The 16,373-nt window shown below is 43.1% G+C and overlaps 1 protein-coding gene across 2 annotated transcripts; it reads left to right on the top strand.

The window, feature by feature from the left end:
* Positions 1–5,197: 5,197 nt before the first annotated feature.
* On the top strand, positions 5,198–15,646 carry BNIP3 (BCL2 interacting protein 3). 2 transcript variants are annotated; one of them, XM_055720860.1, is made up of 6 exons: positions 5,198–5,399; positions 8,264–8,447; positions 9,582–9,666; positions 12,282–12,388; positions 12,487–12,636; positions 14,386–15,646. In XM_055720860.1, the coding sequence occupies exons 1-6, from the start codon at positions 5,219–5,221 to the stop codon at positions 14,435–14,437; spliced, it is 759 nt and encodes a 252-aa protein (XP_055576835.1). In that variant the 5' UTR covers positions 5,198–5,218; the 3' UTR covers positions 14,438–15,646. The 2 variants fall into 2 exon arrangements, with proteins under 2 accessions (XP_055576835.1, XP_055576836.1); XM_055720861.1 differs by lacking the exon at positions 12,487–12,636.
* The last annotated feature ends 727 nt before the right edge of the window (positions 15,647–16,373 follow it).

Genomic DNA, 16,373 nt, shown 5'->3' with positions numbered 1-16,373 from the left:
GTCAAATATTATTGCTGTCTGTCCTGATTGTCAAAAACATTCTTTCCCATCAATTGCAGCAGGAATTAACCCTAGAGGATTACAAAGCCTGCAATTATGGCAAACAGATGTCACACATTATTCTGAATTTGGTAACCTTAAATATATCCACTCCTCCATTGATACATTTTCAGGTGCCTTGTTTGCTTCTTGTCACACAGGAGAAAAGGCACGAGATGTTCGTAGACATCTAATGCGTGCTTTTGCTACCTTGGGTATTCCCTCAAAAATAAAAACAGATAATGGTCCAGCTTATGTTTCAACAACTATAAAAACCTTTTTTACCCTATGGGGTATATCTCATGTTACTGGCATTCCTCATTCCCCCACTGGTCAATCTCTCATTGAACGGTCACATCAGTCTCTAAAACGTCTATTACAACAACAAAAAGGGGGAATAGGAGTTGCTACTCCTGAGGAACGATTACAGAAAGCCTTATATGTTTTTAACTTTTTGAATTGTTCTTTATTAGACAGCAATCCTCCAATAATCCGACATTTCAACGCAAATACTTCACTCGAGATGCGAGTTAAAGCTCCTGTATTGGTCCGTGATCCAGAAACGGGTAAGATAATGGGGCCTTATCCCCTTGTCACGTGGGGCAGAGGCTATGCTTGTGTTTCCACAGAGGGAGGCCCCCGATGGATCCCAGCAAAGAACGTGCGACCATTCCGTGAACCTTTACCACAAGTTTCGTCCAAAGATTCTGAACAGCGTTTAGAAGAACCTCTTACAAAAGGAACAGAGCCTGAAGACTCAAGTATTTTAAATGAATAGTTGCTATACGCGTGAGTGTCGCGAAGTACTCCTTAGGGAAGTTTTTTGCAATTTGTGCGGACATTGTGACCCTTGGGTGTTATGTGTATGTTATACTTGTGGCAAGGAGTGGTGGTGCCGCTTAACTTATTCTGGGCGTTGGTGTAATCTTTGTTTAAAAAAAGAATTTGATACAGTGAGACTATTACTTATAACAGGGCATGAACCCTTAGGAAGTAGCCGCCTTTTTGATTATCGCGCTGACTGGCAAAGAGTGGTTATTGAGAGGGCTAAACTCATACAGATTTTTGGTTTGGAATGCAGTAAAACTAATTTAGTACCTGCTATTTGGCCAGTCTCGAAAGAAGACTGGGAACGTACAAAGCAAAAGTGTGAAAGACGGTTTGCCTGGAAAAAGAAAACCAGGCGGTAGAGCCGATCCTTTAAAAAGAGAAATGAAAATGATTAAGAGTAGCTTTGGCATGATGTGCCTCTTAACAGGAATCATTACCTCCATCCTCGTTATCAGCACAAAAGCTTGGGAAACCCTCAAGCACATAGAGGATAGAAAAAACCTATGGGTCACCTGGGCGGAGAAAATCAACCAGAGTAGCCTTTGTCTCTCGATGGCTACTCCTTCTGACCCTTTTAGAACGTGTTTATTAGGCATCCCTATTAACATGAGCCTGGTAAACAACTCTACTATAACCCTTGACCCTTCTGTTGTCACATGTGGTCTCCAGTTACCTGGTAGGATACCTCCGTGCTGTGACAAAAATAATATTACCTTTAACGCTTTTTCCCCCTTTATGAAATGCAATAGCTCTATGTGTACCACAGCTAGAGAAATACAGGAGTTTAACCTTTTAGGCTCTGCCCCCTCAGATCAATGTTTTTGGTTTAACTGTCATATTAATCAAGATGATCCCGTTGATGTCACGTCATATAGGCCATACAACGTGACAGCATATTGTCAAAAAACTATTAATGTTACAACGGTCACCTCCAACGCAGGGCGACTGCCAGAGGGAATGTTTTTAATCTGCGGTGATCGAGCTTGGCAGGGAATTCCTCGAAGCGCTAAGGGAGGGCCTTGTTATGTTGGCCGTTTAACGCTATTTACACCAAGTATTACTAATATCTTTCAAGCCAACCATACCCGCAGAAAAAGAGCTCTTGTAGAATTAGGCAATGATTGTAAGGACAATGTAGAACTTTGGAATCCTCCTGAAGTTATTTTAGCTAGTATATTTGCCCCCGGGATAGCTACAGCACAAGCACTGACACAATTAAGGAAATTAGCATGTTGGACCGGAAAACAAGTTAATATAACGACAAATGTTTTGTCTGAATTGGCCAGCGATGTCCAAGGAATAAGACATGCCCTGTTACAAAATCGTGCCGCAATCGATTTTTTACTTTTAGCACAAGGGCACGGATGTGAAGAGTTTGAAGGAATGTGCTGTATGAACCTTTCTGATCACTCCCAATCAATACACAAACAACTTTCCATTTTGAGAAATAATATGAAAAAACTTTGAGAAAGTAGTGATCCCTTTACAGATTGGTTATCTTCATTAGGTTTGTCTGGATGGTGGATTACAATTTTAGAAAAAATAGCTGTTGTAATAATAATAGTGGTGTTGTTAATTTTGCTTTTGCCGTGTGTTATGCAATGTTTACAGAAGCTGATAGCTAACTCTGTGAAACGAGTTCTTATGGTGCAACAAGAAGGGGGAAATGAAGGGAATGATTTGTTTAATCCTGAAAGGACCTCCAGTGAAACTCACCTAATTGAAGGAGGCCTGTGGGAACTCATGAAGAACGGACCACAGGAGAAAGAACATAATGCAATACGACTAGTGGAGGTTTAGGTTGCAAGGGTACTGTGACCTTGGGGCCTGTGGTTATACAATAACAGGATGTGGATCCGGTTAGAGCTGACACTGTCAGCAAGCATGAAACTGAGGCATGCAGTGAAAAAGTACCGAAGCAGAACTTGTAACCCTAAGAAACGAAGTAAGCAGAGTAAAGAGGAACAGCGAATAAGGAACTTAGCTTTTGCAATATGTAACCACTTTTGTAATATGTAACCAATGAGCTTTGTGCACGATTATTTTAGAATATGTATGCAGCCTTATAAAAGAAGCATGTTAAGAGCAATAAAGCAGATCTGATTTCCACCTGACCAGGTCTCCTTCTCTCAATCGCGGCACTGCCTCACATAGGATATGCTCAGGGTTTGTGCAACACCAGAAGGTAAAATATTTATCAGGGGGTTTTGTGCTAGTAGGAGACATTGTCAGAGCATGTTTCTGCTTGTGATAAGTACGGTGAAGTTATGGTTGGTTCCTAGAGCAGAGGAAAGCACTCCTCAGGCCAATCGAATGGGGATATCTAGTGGCTGTAAATCTCCTCCACACAGACTTTTTTTTTTTGATGGGAGAAGATTGAAAAGGTGATTATGTCAGCGGGATCACAGTTGCTTTGGTTACCCCCTCTTCTCTCTTGAGCCACTCAGCCCATATTCGTGTCGATACAGCGTTGAGCTTTGTGTTCCTTAAACACTGCCGCGGCCTGAGGCACGCAGGTCTAGTATTCACCAGCAGGAAACCAACACATTCCTGGAACCATGATCTTGCTCTTCTCTTCTGCGGTCCAGGCTGCCTGGATCTCCTGTGCAGAGAGGGGTGCAAAGGGAGGATGGCTGGGCAGCAGAGAGCAGCAGAGAGCTGCAGGAGAAGCACCAAACCCGAGGCAGCCTCCGGCTTCCAGAGCCGTCTGTGCGCATCTATCACATGAGGACACAATAAAGAAACACATGAACAGAAGGAACTTGCTTCTTCAGCAGGTATTAAAAACTTTATTTTGTTCTGCCAAGGACAATTTTTCCCTAAGTTCCTTAGTAGAACAAAATTGATTTTTAATCATGCAAATTAAATACAAATTTCTCAGCAGATTTCCTGTACTCAGGCTTAACAGAAGGTAATTTGGGCATTGGAATGCTTGGAAAGGCTGATCTCTGAAGGGGCTGTATGCATGCCACCTCCCACCGCTGCCTGCCTGCCTGCCAGCCCGGGAGGAGCACGGCAGCACAGCAGCCCTCCAGCTGTGCCCAGCTGTGCAGCTGCAAGGGCAAGCCTCTGCTGCTCCACCTGTGCGCACAGCCCATGGCTTGTTGACTTGTCTGGAGAGCTGCCCTGGAGTTGCACAAAGGGAGATGCACAGGTAAGCTCCTACTTAAAGCTCTGTTTGTGAAACGGTGCGTGAAGGCTGGACTAAAAGCTGGAGAACTGACCCTGAAAATCTCTTCATGGGCCAAACTGCTACTCTGCTTTGCCCAATAACCCATTGGCTGTACTGAGCATAATGCACATATTAATAACATCCTGACAGTATCTTTGTGGGAAGGCCGTAGGTTAACACTCCTTGCTATTATAGTAGCTCACTGAAAAGTTACCAGATGTATTTTACTTGGGCTTTGAGATTGTCTACTGCAGAGAGGGACAAATTAAAACAGTATCAGGCTAGAGAAAATGCCTGCATCCTCTGGTTAAGTAAGCAACAGTTCACCCATTCTTTGGCTAAATAAAGTAAAAATCTATGTATGTCTTTATAAATTCCCAGCAATAATTCATTATCTGCTTTCAAATGGCAACACGAGCCTTTACTAAGTGGTTTCCTATATGGAAAGGCCCTGCTGTCTACTCAGATGGCATTATAGCCTTAGTCAACAATAAAAATGCGCAGGAATTAATTACCGTCTGTTTCAAGGCCCTGTGCCGTTAGTGTGAGAGGTGTCAGGCTGGTTTAGAGGCCAGCACTTGAGCTTTGGCAATCAGATGTGGTTTCCTTTGAAATTCAAGCGCGGACTTATGTCTCCCCGGGGAACTCTGCGAGAACCGCCAGTTCCAGCCGCGGGCGGTCACGTACGGCGCGGGAAAGCGAGGGATTCCCCGAGGAGCTCCCCTGTTCTCAGGCCGCGCTCCCGCGGCTGCGGTGGGAGGCCCGCACGGGCCCCTCCGTCTCCTCCGGGCGGCGTGGACGGTGCCCCGCCCCGGCCCGGCGCCCCGCCCCGGCCCGGCGCCCCGCCCCGGCCCGGCGCCCCGCCCCGGCCCGGCGCCCCGCCCCGGCCCGGCGCCCCGCCCCGGCCCGGCGCCCCGCCCCGGCCCGGCGCCCCGCCCCGCCGCCCCGCCCCGGCCCGGCGCCCCGCCCCGCCCCGCCGCCCCGCCCCGCCCCGCCCCGCCCCGGCCCGGCGCCCCGCCCCGCCCCGCCGCCCCGCCCCGCCCCGCCCCGCCCCGGCCCGGCGCCCCGCCCCGCCCCGCCGCCCCGCCCCCGCCGTCATGGCTGCCCGAGGGAGCGGGCGCAGGCGCGCGGCCCTCCGGGCTCCGCCCCGAGCGCCCCGCCCCGCGGCGGCGGCCAATGCGAGCGGGGCAGCCGCTGACGACAGAGCGGCTGGGCGCGCGGGAGGGCGGCTGGTCCGTCAGTTGGTGGCCGGAGGCGGCCGCAGCGGTCGGGCCTGGCTTGTCGCTCTGCCGCGGCGGCAGGAGGAGTGGAGGTCGCGCCATGTCGCGACTCAGTCCGCAGGAGGAGAACTTGCAGGGTAAGGGCTGGCGGTCGCATGCAGGGCAGGCTGGGCCTGGCGCCGTCTGGGGCGGCGTCCGGGGCCTTCTTCCTCCCTCCCGCCCCCAGAGCCTAGCGGGCAGAGCGGCCCTCAGGCGCGGCGCGGCCCTGAGGCGGCCGGTCGTACCGCCGCCGCCCCGGGCCTGCCTGGAGGCCGGGCGGTGCTTCAGGCGCCGCTGCCGGGCACGGGCGCTTCGTGGCGGTCGGGTGTCACCTCGCTGCCCGGGCGCGGCCTCCCCCCGGGCGCACGGGCAGCCTTGGCGGCGGTGGCAGCGCGCCTGCCTTCGTGTGTGTGAGCGGCACGGCGGGGCTCGCTCCCGGGCGTGCCAGGGCCCGGCCCGGGGGACGCTCAGTTGCCGAGCGAGACCCGACGTGCTGCAGTCCCGGTGCCTGGTCAGCCTGTGTGTGTGGTGGGGTCCCTGCCGTTAGCCTGGCAACGATAGCTCGGTAAACCGGCCACGCAGCTCCCTGGTAGTGCAGGGAAATGAAGACTCGGGTGGAAGAACAGGTCAGGTCTAAAAAAGCTACGATACCGCTTTTGCGTAGCTGAACTAGCAAGTACGGCTAGGTCACCGTAGATTGTCGTGAGATGTGTGCACTGTGGTAAGTACAGTCCTTACTTGTCAGAGGAAACCACCTACGGACAGTTTGGGATATGCCTTTGAGGAGACATCAGGGTCAGTTGCGTATATCATGCATTTAGCAAAAGTCAGAAGCAAATTTACCTGGCAAGTGAAACACCTGTGTGCAGCTGCATTTCAGATTGTGCGATTTATATGATGATTTTAGCAATCTAAGGAGACATTCTCATCTTTCTGTGGAATTCTGCTTTTTTGTTTCCACTTTTGAAAGCATATATTAAGAAATTAAGATTTCCAGAGCCGATGGAATACTTTTCTTTGAATGCTAATCTGTACTTCCACAGTATGTATCCTGGACTGGAATATCATTCTCTTCAAAATCCTTCCCCATGACTCGGTCTGTTCAGTTTGCATTGCCACGTTACGCATGCTTTTCTTTGTTTGTATTTCCAACTTCATAAAAATACAGGCTGTATTTAAATGGTAATATCACAGCACATTCCTTCCGCACTAGCACAACCTTACTCTCAACAGTGTCTAAAAGGGGGGGGGGGGGCAATGTGTAAAACATGTACTGTGATCCCACTGTTATAATCTTGATCCCCATGTTTTAGCATGCATTTGCTGTGCTGTATCCGTAAGATTTCAGTAGATAAGTGTTAGTTCGCAGTATGAAGCAGTTGTGTTTGCCTGTGGGGCTGATGATTGTTGAAATACGAGTGTGCCTCGAATAGTATGCATCTCTACGGGAGAAAATAGCTTATGACCAAATCATTGTAGTGCAGTCCACACAGCACGGAGTCATTCTGCTTTTATAAGTAGAGGACCAGAAGCTGAGGAGGGAAGAGAGGTAGCCTAGGAGCTAGCTGGTACTCTCAAGGTAGCTGGAGCCAAAGCTGGGCGCTATCTTAATTTAAACTTCAGTGGTTGTGATCATTCTTCGGTAACAACTTGAGCTTTCGTAAGTTTTGGGGGAAAGAGTAGGGAAAAGTTTGTATAAACACATACCACATATGGTCACATGGAGGGGGAAAAAAGAACACAAACCAAATCAACAAAACAGTTGTGAAGAAAAGCAGCTATCCAGACAAATGTTTTCTCAAAACTTGGAGACCCAGTACATTTCACTGAAAAGATTTTGTGGTCGTCTGGCTTTTTAGAAGAAAGATACTAATGCTGTTAATGAAGGTTTTGATTTAAGTCGTGAACCTTCAGTCTCTTTACGATGAGAGTATCTTCATTTGATGTTTCTGTTTCATGCTAGATCTCTGCATTGGCTTCACCTCTTCTGCATACCTTTAAAACTGTTTTTATTCCTTCAGCTGTTCCCTTTAACAAGGCTTACATTCTGAGCTCTGCTCCAGCCTCCCTGCCTCAAATACAGGAAGGGTCCAAACCCCACTGTCTGTGTTTCTCCCTTTCCTTGCTTATGCCTTTGACACCCTTTCTGCGGTGCTCACCAGAATTCAGGGAGTGTCACCTGCCCTCTTGCTCCTGCACTTACTGTTCATGTTTCCTGTGAACGGTTCTAGGATGGACACAATACATCTGTCTGTTTCTGCTGCTGTTTACACGCATAAACATGTTACATAGGCAAATTCCACTGATGTTTTTATAATTCAGATATTATTTGTCCCTTGAGCTGATTTATAAATGAGACAACAGATGCAGGTCCTTTTTTGCATTGGTTCCTGCTAGCCCAGAAGAGGGCTGTTATTTAGCACAGTCTTAAAAAAAACAAAGCAGCACGTGACTGTCTGTGTTAAATATACTGCACGTAGCAAACACATGATCTAGTTGTTGCCACATATCCTCTATTGCTTAACAGTAACACCTAAAAATGCTTACTGACAAAAGGCCAAGCAAAACACATTTTGATTCTTTTAAATACTAAAATATTTTCAGTAAATGAATAAATAAACTTTGGCAGAGAAAGTCCCTGAGATTATTTTATTTGGCTGTCACCTATGTTGAACAATTAAAAATTAAACGTATCCCAAAATAAAAGATCTTCAGCTGCAGAAAGAGATGCAATGTACTGACCAGCTTCATTTCAATTCTGTGAGACTTCCCAGCTCACCAACAAAAGCGCCCCTGCCTTTTGGCATTTCATCATGTTTATTAGTTGAGATGTTAGCGATGGTACTTCTACATGTCCTACTGTAATGTCACACTTGGGAGGGTCAATAGTTTCATATTTTACATGCCTTTTATGCAAAACCACGTGGTTTATTCTGTTTCTGTTTGCAATTATGCCAAGCAGGTTCCTGGGTGGAACTCCACTTCAGCAGTAATGGAAACGGCAGTGGAAGCACTGGCACTCTGACGAGTCAAGAGCAAGTACCAGCCTCTATTTCCATTCACAATGGTGACATGGAGAAAATACTCCTTGATGCTCAACATGAATCTGGAAGAAGCAGTTCAAGAGAAAGTTCACATTGCGACAGGTAAGCAGGATGCTTTATTGTAAGCAAAGAGAAGGTCACTGTTAGAGCCATTTTTATGCACAGGAGGCAAAGACAAAACCAGAAGTGCTTACATATGTGCACATGCATGTACATATACACAGATGCAGAGAGGAAGGGACTGGAATTTCAGATTTAAAAGATTGATACTTAAATCCTGGAGTAATGCCTGGGTAGAAGCTGGTTCTGAAATGAGAAAGAAGTTACAGAGGAAGGGGACTCTAGAAGGCTTCTCGCATCTCATGAAGATGCCATCCTGGGGTTTTGGTGTGTCCTGCTGCAGCAGCTGAACCTGCTGTGGGTGCGCTGCTTGTGTGCAGGCAGCAGTCTTGTTCTAGTAAATAAAACACTTGAGAGCTGCGTGTAGCTGTCATTCTAAGGGGTCAGTCCTTGTGCAAGCAGTGTCATTGCTGGTCTTAAGAGCATATAGTGCTGCCAATGCTGCTGCCTGGAACAGGAATGTCAGGGAAAGGTGATAAAAAGCAGCTTGTGTTTTGTAATGAGCTACATCAGTTGATAGTTCTTAGGTAGTTGCCAAAGAATTGTCCTGTATCTAGTTTACAAAACATAACGGATTTCATATAACATGGAGTATAACACAACAAAACAACTTAATGTTTGATGCAAATTGTCACTCAGTGTTATTAATTCACTTTTTTGATTTTGATGGGCTGTGAAGTCTGCAGCATAAAATTTGTTTAAAAAAGGAGCTACAGGGCTCAAAATAGACAGTAGGATGCAGAATTTCGTAGTTCTATCTGGCTAGTTTACATTCAAACCAAACCCCACTTCTGTTTATCACTTGCTGCCCATTGTTATTTAGCAAGTAACATGGGCCAAATCATACAGCCTCGCAGGCATATCTCAGCACTGCTGAAAAACAGTTCTGTGCAGCACATTTCTTGACAGATTGTTACAAAATCAAAGATGAATTGAATATGATGGCTGCATTATGTCACTGGTTGACAGATTTATCTCTTAAGTTATGGTCAGGGTGCTATAGCTCTCTGTGAGAACTGTGCATATAAGCTTTGTTGACTAGCTTTTAGTGCATACCATAAATGTCATGAAAAATGTAATGAGTTCTTTCTTACTTGCATTTCTCTTTTTATCAAGCCCTCCTCGTTCCCAGACACCTCAGGACAGTCACAGAGCCTTGGAAATAGAGAGCCACAGCAGTGGAGAAAAGAATAGCTTTCAGGTAAAAATGTCATCTTTGCTTTGGGAGAGAGAATTTCTTACTTGTTGTTTGGAAACCAGCATTAGGAAATAAGTGAAGCTGCTGATGTAGAGACTTGAGTAACTTGGAATAATCTTTGCAGAATCAGGCTTTGTGTATTTGACTTGTAGGCATTTATTTTTTAATCTGTAACTTGAGATTTTTCAGATGGATTTCAGTGCCCTAATGTATTGTCTTAAAATGGCTGGGTCCTCAAAAGCCTCTTTCCAGCCACAGGTTGAAAAGGCCAACCTTCAGAGCCTACAAATAGCTTTTAGGAAGAAAAAAAAAAAATCCAGAAGATGACTACTAGTCTAGAATTCAAGAGAGCTGGAGTCAGCACCTTGCTAAGCCTCCAGCTTCTGGTGATCCTGAGATGTGTTCTCTATCATGGTTTCATTTGCCCACTGAAGTAGGTGTTACTCTCCTCAATAGCTTAATTGAGATTGAAGTCTAACAGATTGAAACAACTGGATTTTATCTTAAGGTGTGTAGGAAACCCATCAATAGGGTGGATATATGCAGGGTTATATAGGTGAGCATTAATGTTCTGTGGACAACTTACCATGCAGAAGTTTCCTCTATCCCCTTTGACTGTCAACTTGGTACATTTCATGCATCGTCTACAATGAAATTTGATTTAAATGCACTGCCACCAGTGAATTTAAAAAATGAATTTGACAGCAGCAAGAATTTCTGGAGTCACTTAAATGTGACAGCCAGTAACATACACTTTCAAAGCACCTGCATAGCTTTATGATTCCAATTCATTTTAAGAACTAGTACTTAAGATTTCTACACACTGCTTTGAAAATAGAAAGAACTGATTTTTTTTAATTTTTTAAATTGTTTGTGTGCAAAGAAAATCAGTAAATACATTTGAGAAAAGAATGGGGGAAAAGTTATATTAACCATGTTTTATCAATATATAGCTTATTGCATGAAGACATGCTAAAATATTAACTCTTCACTGTAATTAATTAGCTTTGATAGGAAAGGATTTACTTGGAAAACATTTTGAGGAGTGAAGTATTGAAAGCAGATAAATTTCTCTGCTCTTCCGAAGACTTGCTGTATTATTTTGTGTAAATCATTCTCCCTGCACTGTTTACATACAAAGAGATACTGGGTTTTTTTGTTAAATTGAAATATATACTGTGCCTGTGACTAATTCTTACAGGGCTAGTAGTTAGCAATTAGAAATCAAGGTTATATTTTGCTTGGAGCCTTGGCATGAAAAGAAATAGCAATGTATGATAAACTGGCAAAAGTTACCAGCACTAAGTTACTCATGCTGCATTGTGCAGTGTTATTTCTTTAATTCCAGTAAGAACTTGGGACTCTTGCATTTTACTTGGAAAAAGAAAAAAAAAAGCTATTTCTTCCATCACCTCCCTTTCTCAATTACTAGTGTTTATCATCTGTAGCTGAGTGTATGCTGGGTATTGTCATCTCAGGGTCTTTGTGATTTCCTCGGTTGTCTGTGTCAGTTCATGAGTTAGCTTTTTCTACCTAGTGGTATGAACTTTTTAAAACAAAGTCCATGTGTTTGTTGTTTGTACAGTATTTAACCTTGTGGGCTTTCAGCTTTGTATGGTTTCTAAGTTACACAGCTGTATCAATAATACATAGATTTAATCAGTTCTCAAAATCATGTGAAATGTGCTTGGTGCCATTGTCTCTTCCTTTATGTGAATTTCTCCCCATCATCTCTACAACTCCAGTGGGAATCTATCTGAATGAATTACACCTTTAGGTTAGCTAAATGTTACTGGAAATTAATTTTATATTTCCAGAAAACTGTTCATATGTTTAAAGATCATTATTTAGACTTTGAGAATAATCAAAAGTTAGAAAAGCATGAGAATTAAAGTTACCTGGGCAGTTTTATTTCCATTCTTAAGTGTGCATGTGTGCATATATAGCTATTTTAATTCTATGATCAGGTACTGTTTCTATTACAAGACCTTGGCTCCATTTAATGCACATGTATTAAACAAGAAACAATATTCTTATTCAGCATTTATGCTGTAAGTCACTTGAAAACAAGTCCACTGTGTGTGTGTGTTTTTCTACGCAGCTGTGTGCAGATAGACGTGGGCTCATTTTGCCTGTACTCCCAGGTACTGGCCCCAAAGCCGGGTAGCCTTAGGAGGCTACAGTTAGTTTCACTTGGCTTGTATTAGCTTGATCAAGGATTTTCAGGTAAGTATGACATCCGTCCCGTGTTGAATGCAGGCAGAAAGGTTCTTCTGCCAAATGTCAGTCAGATGTGTGGAGATATTTTCAGATCCGATATGTAAGGATTAAATGCAGTACTGTGGCATTTTATTTCCAGTGTGGTCTTCACTTAAGCAAATAATGGGATATGGTCTTTTTCATTCACATCATGCCCTGAAGACAGATCTCCCTCTTCTCCATGTATATCCAGGATCTAAATACTTTGATAAAGTGATGTGGGAAGAGATAGGGAAAGACGAGCATCAGAGGCAGTGTAGCATATGGTCTTAGATGCAGAACAGGAACTTTGTTTTGCACTACTAACTTCCTACCTATGGAAGTTCTGAGTACTGTTTGATGATGGCTCTTTGTTTTAGTCTGAAGAAGATTTTCTTGAAAGGAGGAAAGAAGTAGAAAGGCTCCTGAAGAAGAATGCAGATTGGATATGGGATTGGTCCAGCAGGCCAGAGAACATCCCGCCAAAGTGAGTGCTTCTGGATGAGCCTGGATGCAGTTTTTACTTCTGCAGGTCTAAATAGGTATCTGTTAATGCTGTGATTGTGTTTTCTTCCTCAAAACTAGGGAATTCCTTTTTAAACATCCCAGGCGCACAGCTACTCTCAGCATGAGAAATACCAGTGTAATGAAGAAAGGGGGGATATTCTCAGCAGAATTTTTGAAGGTTTTTCTTCCATCTTTGCTTCTTTCTCATTTGCTTGCCATTGGGTTAGGGTAAGTTTCAATTTTATTAATTTATTTTTAAAAAAAATTATACATATTTTTTTAACCTGTTTTCTCTGAGGCCTATTGCTTACTCCCAGTTCCCCCTGTCTAAAAGATGAGCAATAACGCTTTTATCCATAGAAGGGGGGACAGGTGGTTATTCAGCAAATGCTTTCTACTTGTTTATCTGTGGTATTGCTGAATGTATCAAGTTTTCTTTTTCTGTTTTTCTCGCTCAATGAGAATTTTTCAAAATAATTAAGCAGGAGTGAAATTCAGATATTTTTTTATATATATATATAAAACATGAACTATAGTTATACTTACACACTGTGTGGTTCCATTGGAGATATGCCTTCTAATATCACAACTAGTTGCAAAGGTAAAATATATTATTTAATATATTTCAAAATTCTATACACACTTGGGAGGGACGGGGGACACCAAACAAAACAGAAATCTGTTTTCTTTCAGTGATTTAGGGGTTAGATGATACTTCTTTAAAAACAGCTACTGGACACAGACTAAAGGGAGGAGATTAAATGCCTTTTAGTCAGGTCAAAGTTTGCCTACACTTAAGTATGGCCAGTTTCTTGTTATTGGTAAAGAATGCTGGGAATCCAGGCACATCTGGCCGCTCTCCATCAGCGTATGCTGTACCACACTGCGGGTTTGGGGAGAAGTCAGACGAGTTCTGAGGAGGTTCCTGTTTTGCAAGGAACCTGCCATTAGCTCTGGTGCTGCTCTTTCTCTGCTCACTCCCTTGCATAAATCCTGAACCTTACCAAGGCTATGAAAGTTAGTAGCAAAGGGATGCAAGAGACTGAGGGCAATGGGAGGACTCTGCACAGCTACAGTAACTGGAAGGAGGGACAGCTCAGATCTTCTGTGGTCCCTGTAGCATGCATAATTTTGTGTGGATGAAGGCACAGGGTATTTACAAAAACAAGATCTCAGCTACGTAATACTGTGGAAGTAACATGAAACTAATTTAACTTCAAAAATTAAAATTGGTAACTGCACAAGATAGAGTAAAAGCACAGTGAATTTTCCTTTCAAAATAAACTCAAGTTTGGTGGTGTAAGTACTTAATTCCTTCCTGGCCACTTCCACCACTGCTGTAAACTTGCATCATTCTAGTTCCATAAAGGGTAAGTAACAGTCACATATTCAGAAAGTGCTTAATGTAGTATCAGCAAAATAGTTACACATCAAAATAATAATTTCTTGAAGCTGAAAGAAGTCAATGAATAGAAGACATGACATAGAGCATCTGTGAAGGTACACCAAGCTGGGAAACAATGACCAGAAAAATAGTAAGAAGTACATGAAAGGTGATAGTAAAATGAGAGGTTTACAAGTGTCAGATGTATTTCTTAAATAGAAAAACTTAAGGTAACAAAAGGAAAAAGGTAGTAAGGCATCTGCCTTGGAGACTTCCTGAAGCAGCAGTGTGTTCTTGCTAACCCCGCACTTTCCTCTGACTGGCATTCCTGAAGCTGAACAGCGTACACAGAATATTTCAGTCTTAGAACTTGGGGAGCATTACTAGACAAGGGTATGCACAAAGTCACTAGCAACGGGAGAGTGTTTCATAGTAGTCACTTGATTTGCCTGCTAAATTACAGCTGCCACTGCTGCTCTTCCTCCTGGAAAGTACATAAGTAGTAACCTGATGAGAAAAAGTGTTCCTTACATGCTGCACGTTCTGTTTGAAATGAAACACAGCCCTCTCTGACTAATGTTCTTGATCCTTAGGATTTACATTGGAAGACGCCTTACAACCACAGCTTCAAGCAGTACGTTTTAAAGTCACCTGAAATCTTAGTTTCAAAGCAAAGAAGATACCCGGGAATACAGGAGGTGAAGAGCAGAAACATCTAAGCTAGCCACGACTGTGTGATCAGCATGTACTTGTTGTGTAAATGTTGTGTTCGTAGTTTAATAAAAATGGGAAGAGACACTAAAGCTAATGTTACCATATATTGTCTTCTGGATCAATTCATACAGCATGTTTCAGATGCATTAACATCTGTTATATTGCTTTGTAGTGAAGTATCTTTGAAAGTTAGGAGAACTTGATGTTTAAAACCAGTCCTAGCTTTAATATAGCACTTGTGATTCAGCTAGGTATTCATCTAAACTGCTCTTTGTACTTCATAGATGTGAATATTTGTCACTGCTGCTGCTAGTCATGACACTAAGGGATTAGCCCAAAACAATGTGTGGCCTTACGTATCATATACAGGAATTCAGAGAAGCTTTTACCTCACTTGGGACAGTTTGTTCCGTATGTGGATTTTGCTTGGCGCTCTCTCACTTTTGGGAGAGATGTGCAATGTTAATGTTGATAGATGCCATCAGCTGGAAGAAATTAAGAGTATGAGTAAAACTTCTATCAGTTTTTACTAGCTCAAAGAGTGATGCACAACAGCCTCAATTAAAATTTGGACTTTAGTGCCTAAGAAATAGCTTCTTTTGCAAAGACATTTAATTCCCCAATTAATAGACGTTCCTGCTGTTGTATCTACTTGCAGACTATTGCTTCTCAGTCTTTATCTGTGAAATAATATATTTGCATCTTATTTGCCTCATCCTTGTATAGATTTTAAAAAGGGTTGCTTGCTTATTTGTTTTTACTAATGGAATGCCTTTTCATTCAGTGATTTTACCCTATTTAATGAGAAGAAAATGAATGTCTGCCAAAATATTTTATATATTTAAATAAAAAGGTTCCTTGTGGACTCCGAGTTTTCTCATTCCTTTTTCTTTAATAGTTGTTGAGGTGAAAGTGGCTGACAAGGCTCTTTGCCTTTCAACAAGTGTTTCACACTGTTTACTTGCATAACTTAACAAATTTAATTTCTGTAGAAGAAACTTCATTGCTTATTGTTAAATTTGAATATGGCTAAGCTGTCAGTAGAAGTCACTCAGTAAACAGAAACTTGCTGAACTTGCAAAAACGGTTTCTAGTTTGTACTGTCACCATCATTTAAAAATAAATTTGCTTTCTACTTTATTTTTGTCCTTATTTAGCAGTACTGTTGCCTTCTGTGCTTGAAATGGCACCTGTGAAAATGGGGTTAGCAGGCACCTTGTACAGGATATTCGCACAGCTTGGGGTGTGTTTTGTTTCCCATGGGGGTAAATCACTTGTCCTTGCTCACACGAATTTTATTGCATACCTTTTACGGGAGGACCAGGATCTGTTTGGGTTTTTTACTGCATGTTTATGTGCAATGAAAAGTGGATTTTTAGGCTTGCTTTAATTTCTGAATAGTATTTCCCATATCCTGTCCTGTTGCTGGGTGCTACTGGACAGAGTCTGGTCCTCTTAACCCTCATCCTTAAGGTATTTGTGTACATTGGTAAAATATGTGAAACCAGACACAGTGTTTTTCAGTTCGCTTGCAATTGGAGTTGAATCTCAACATTGCACCATAGTAGTATTAAAAACATTGGTATCAGAATTAACTATTGGGTAACTGCTTCTCCTCCTTTGGAAAAACAAGAGGGTGGGGGGTTTTATACCATTGCATCCAAATTTATATAAAATATTTCTTAGAAATACTGCTAAAACCCCAGCAATTTACTGAGCAGCTCACACCCAAAGTTCCTTGCAGTACAGCAGGTAGAGCAGGGTGTTCTGTGAGCTCCCATCCATCTTTCACTTTTCCAAGGTCCTTCCTGTTTTTCCTTTCTCATTTGTGTTAAGTATTTCTTGTTTTCACTGAAAGTGGAGAGAC

Source organism: Falco cherrug, chromosome 9 (assembly GCF_023634085.1).
Source record: "Falco cherrug isolate bFalChe1 chromosome 9, bFalChe1.pri, whole genome shotgun sequence".
In the NCBI taxonomy this organism is placed as follows: domain Eukaryota; kingdom Metazoa; phylum Chordata; class Aves; order Falconiformes; family Falconidae; genus Falco; species Falco cherrug.
This window is presented reverse-complemented; position numbering and strand designations above follow the sequence as displayed.

Coding starts and splice junctions, on each gene's coding strand:
- BNIP3 (XM_055720860.1), top strand. CDS start 5,219: ATGCGAGCGGGGCAGCCGCTGACGACAGAGCGGCTGGGCGCGCGGGAG. Junction 5,400..8,263: donor GCAGGAGGAGAACTTGCAGG/GTAAGGGCTGGC, acceptor TATGCCAAGCAG/GTTCCTGGGTGGAACTCCAC. Junction 9,667..12,281: donor GAGAAAAGAATAGCTTTCAG/GTAAAAATGTCA, acceptor TCTTTGTTTTAG/TCTGAAGAAGATTTTCTTGA.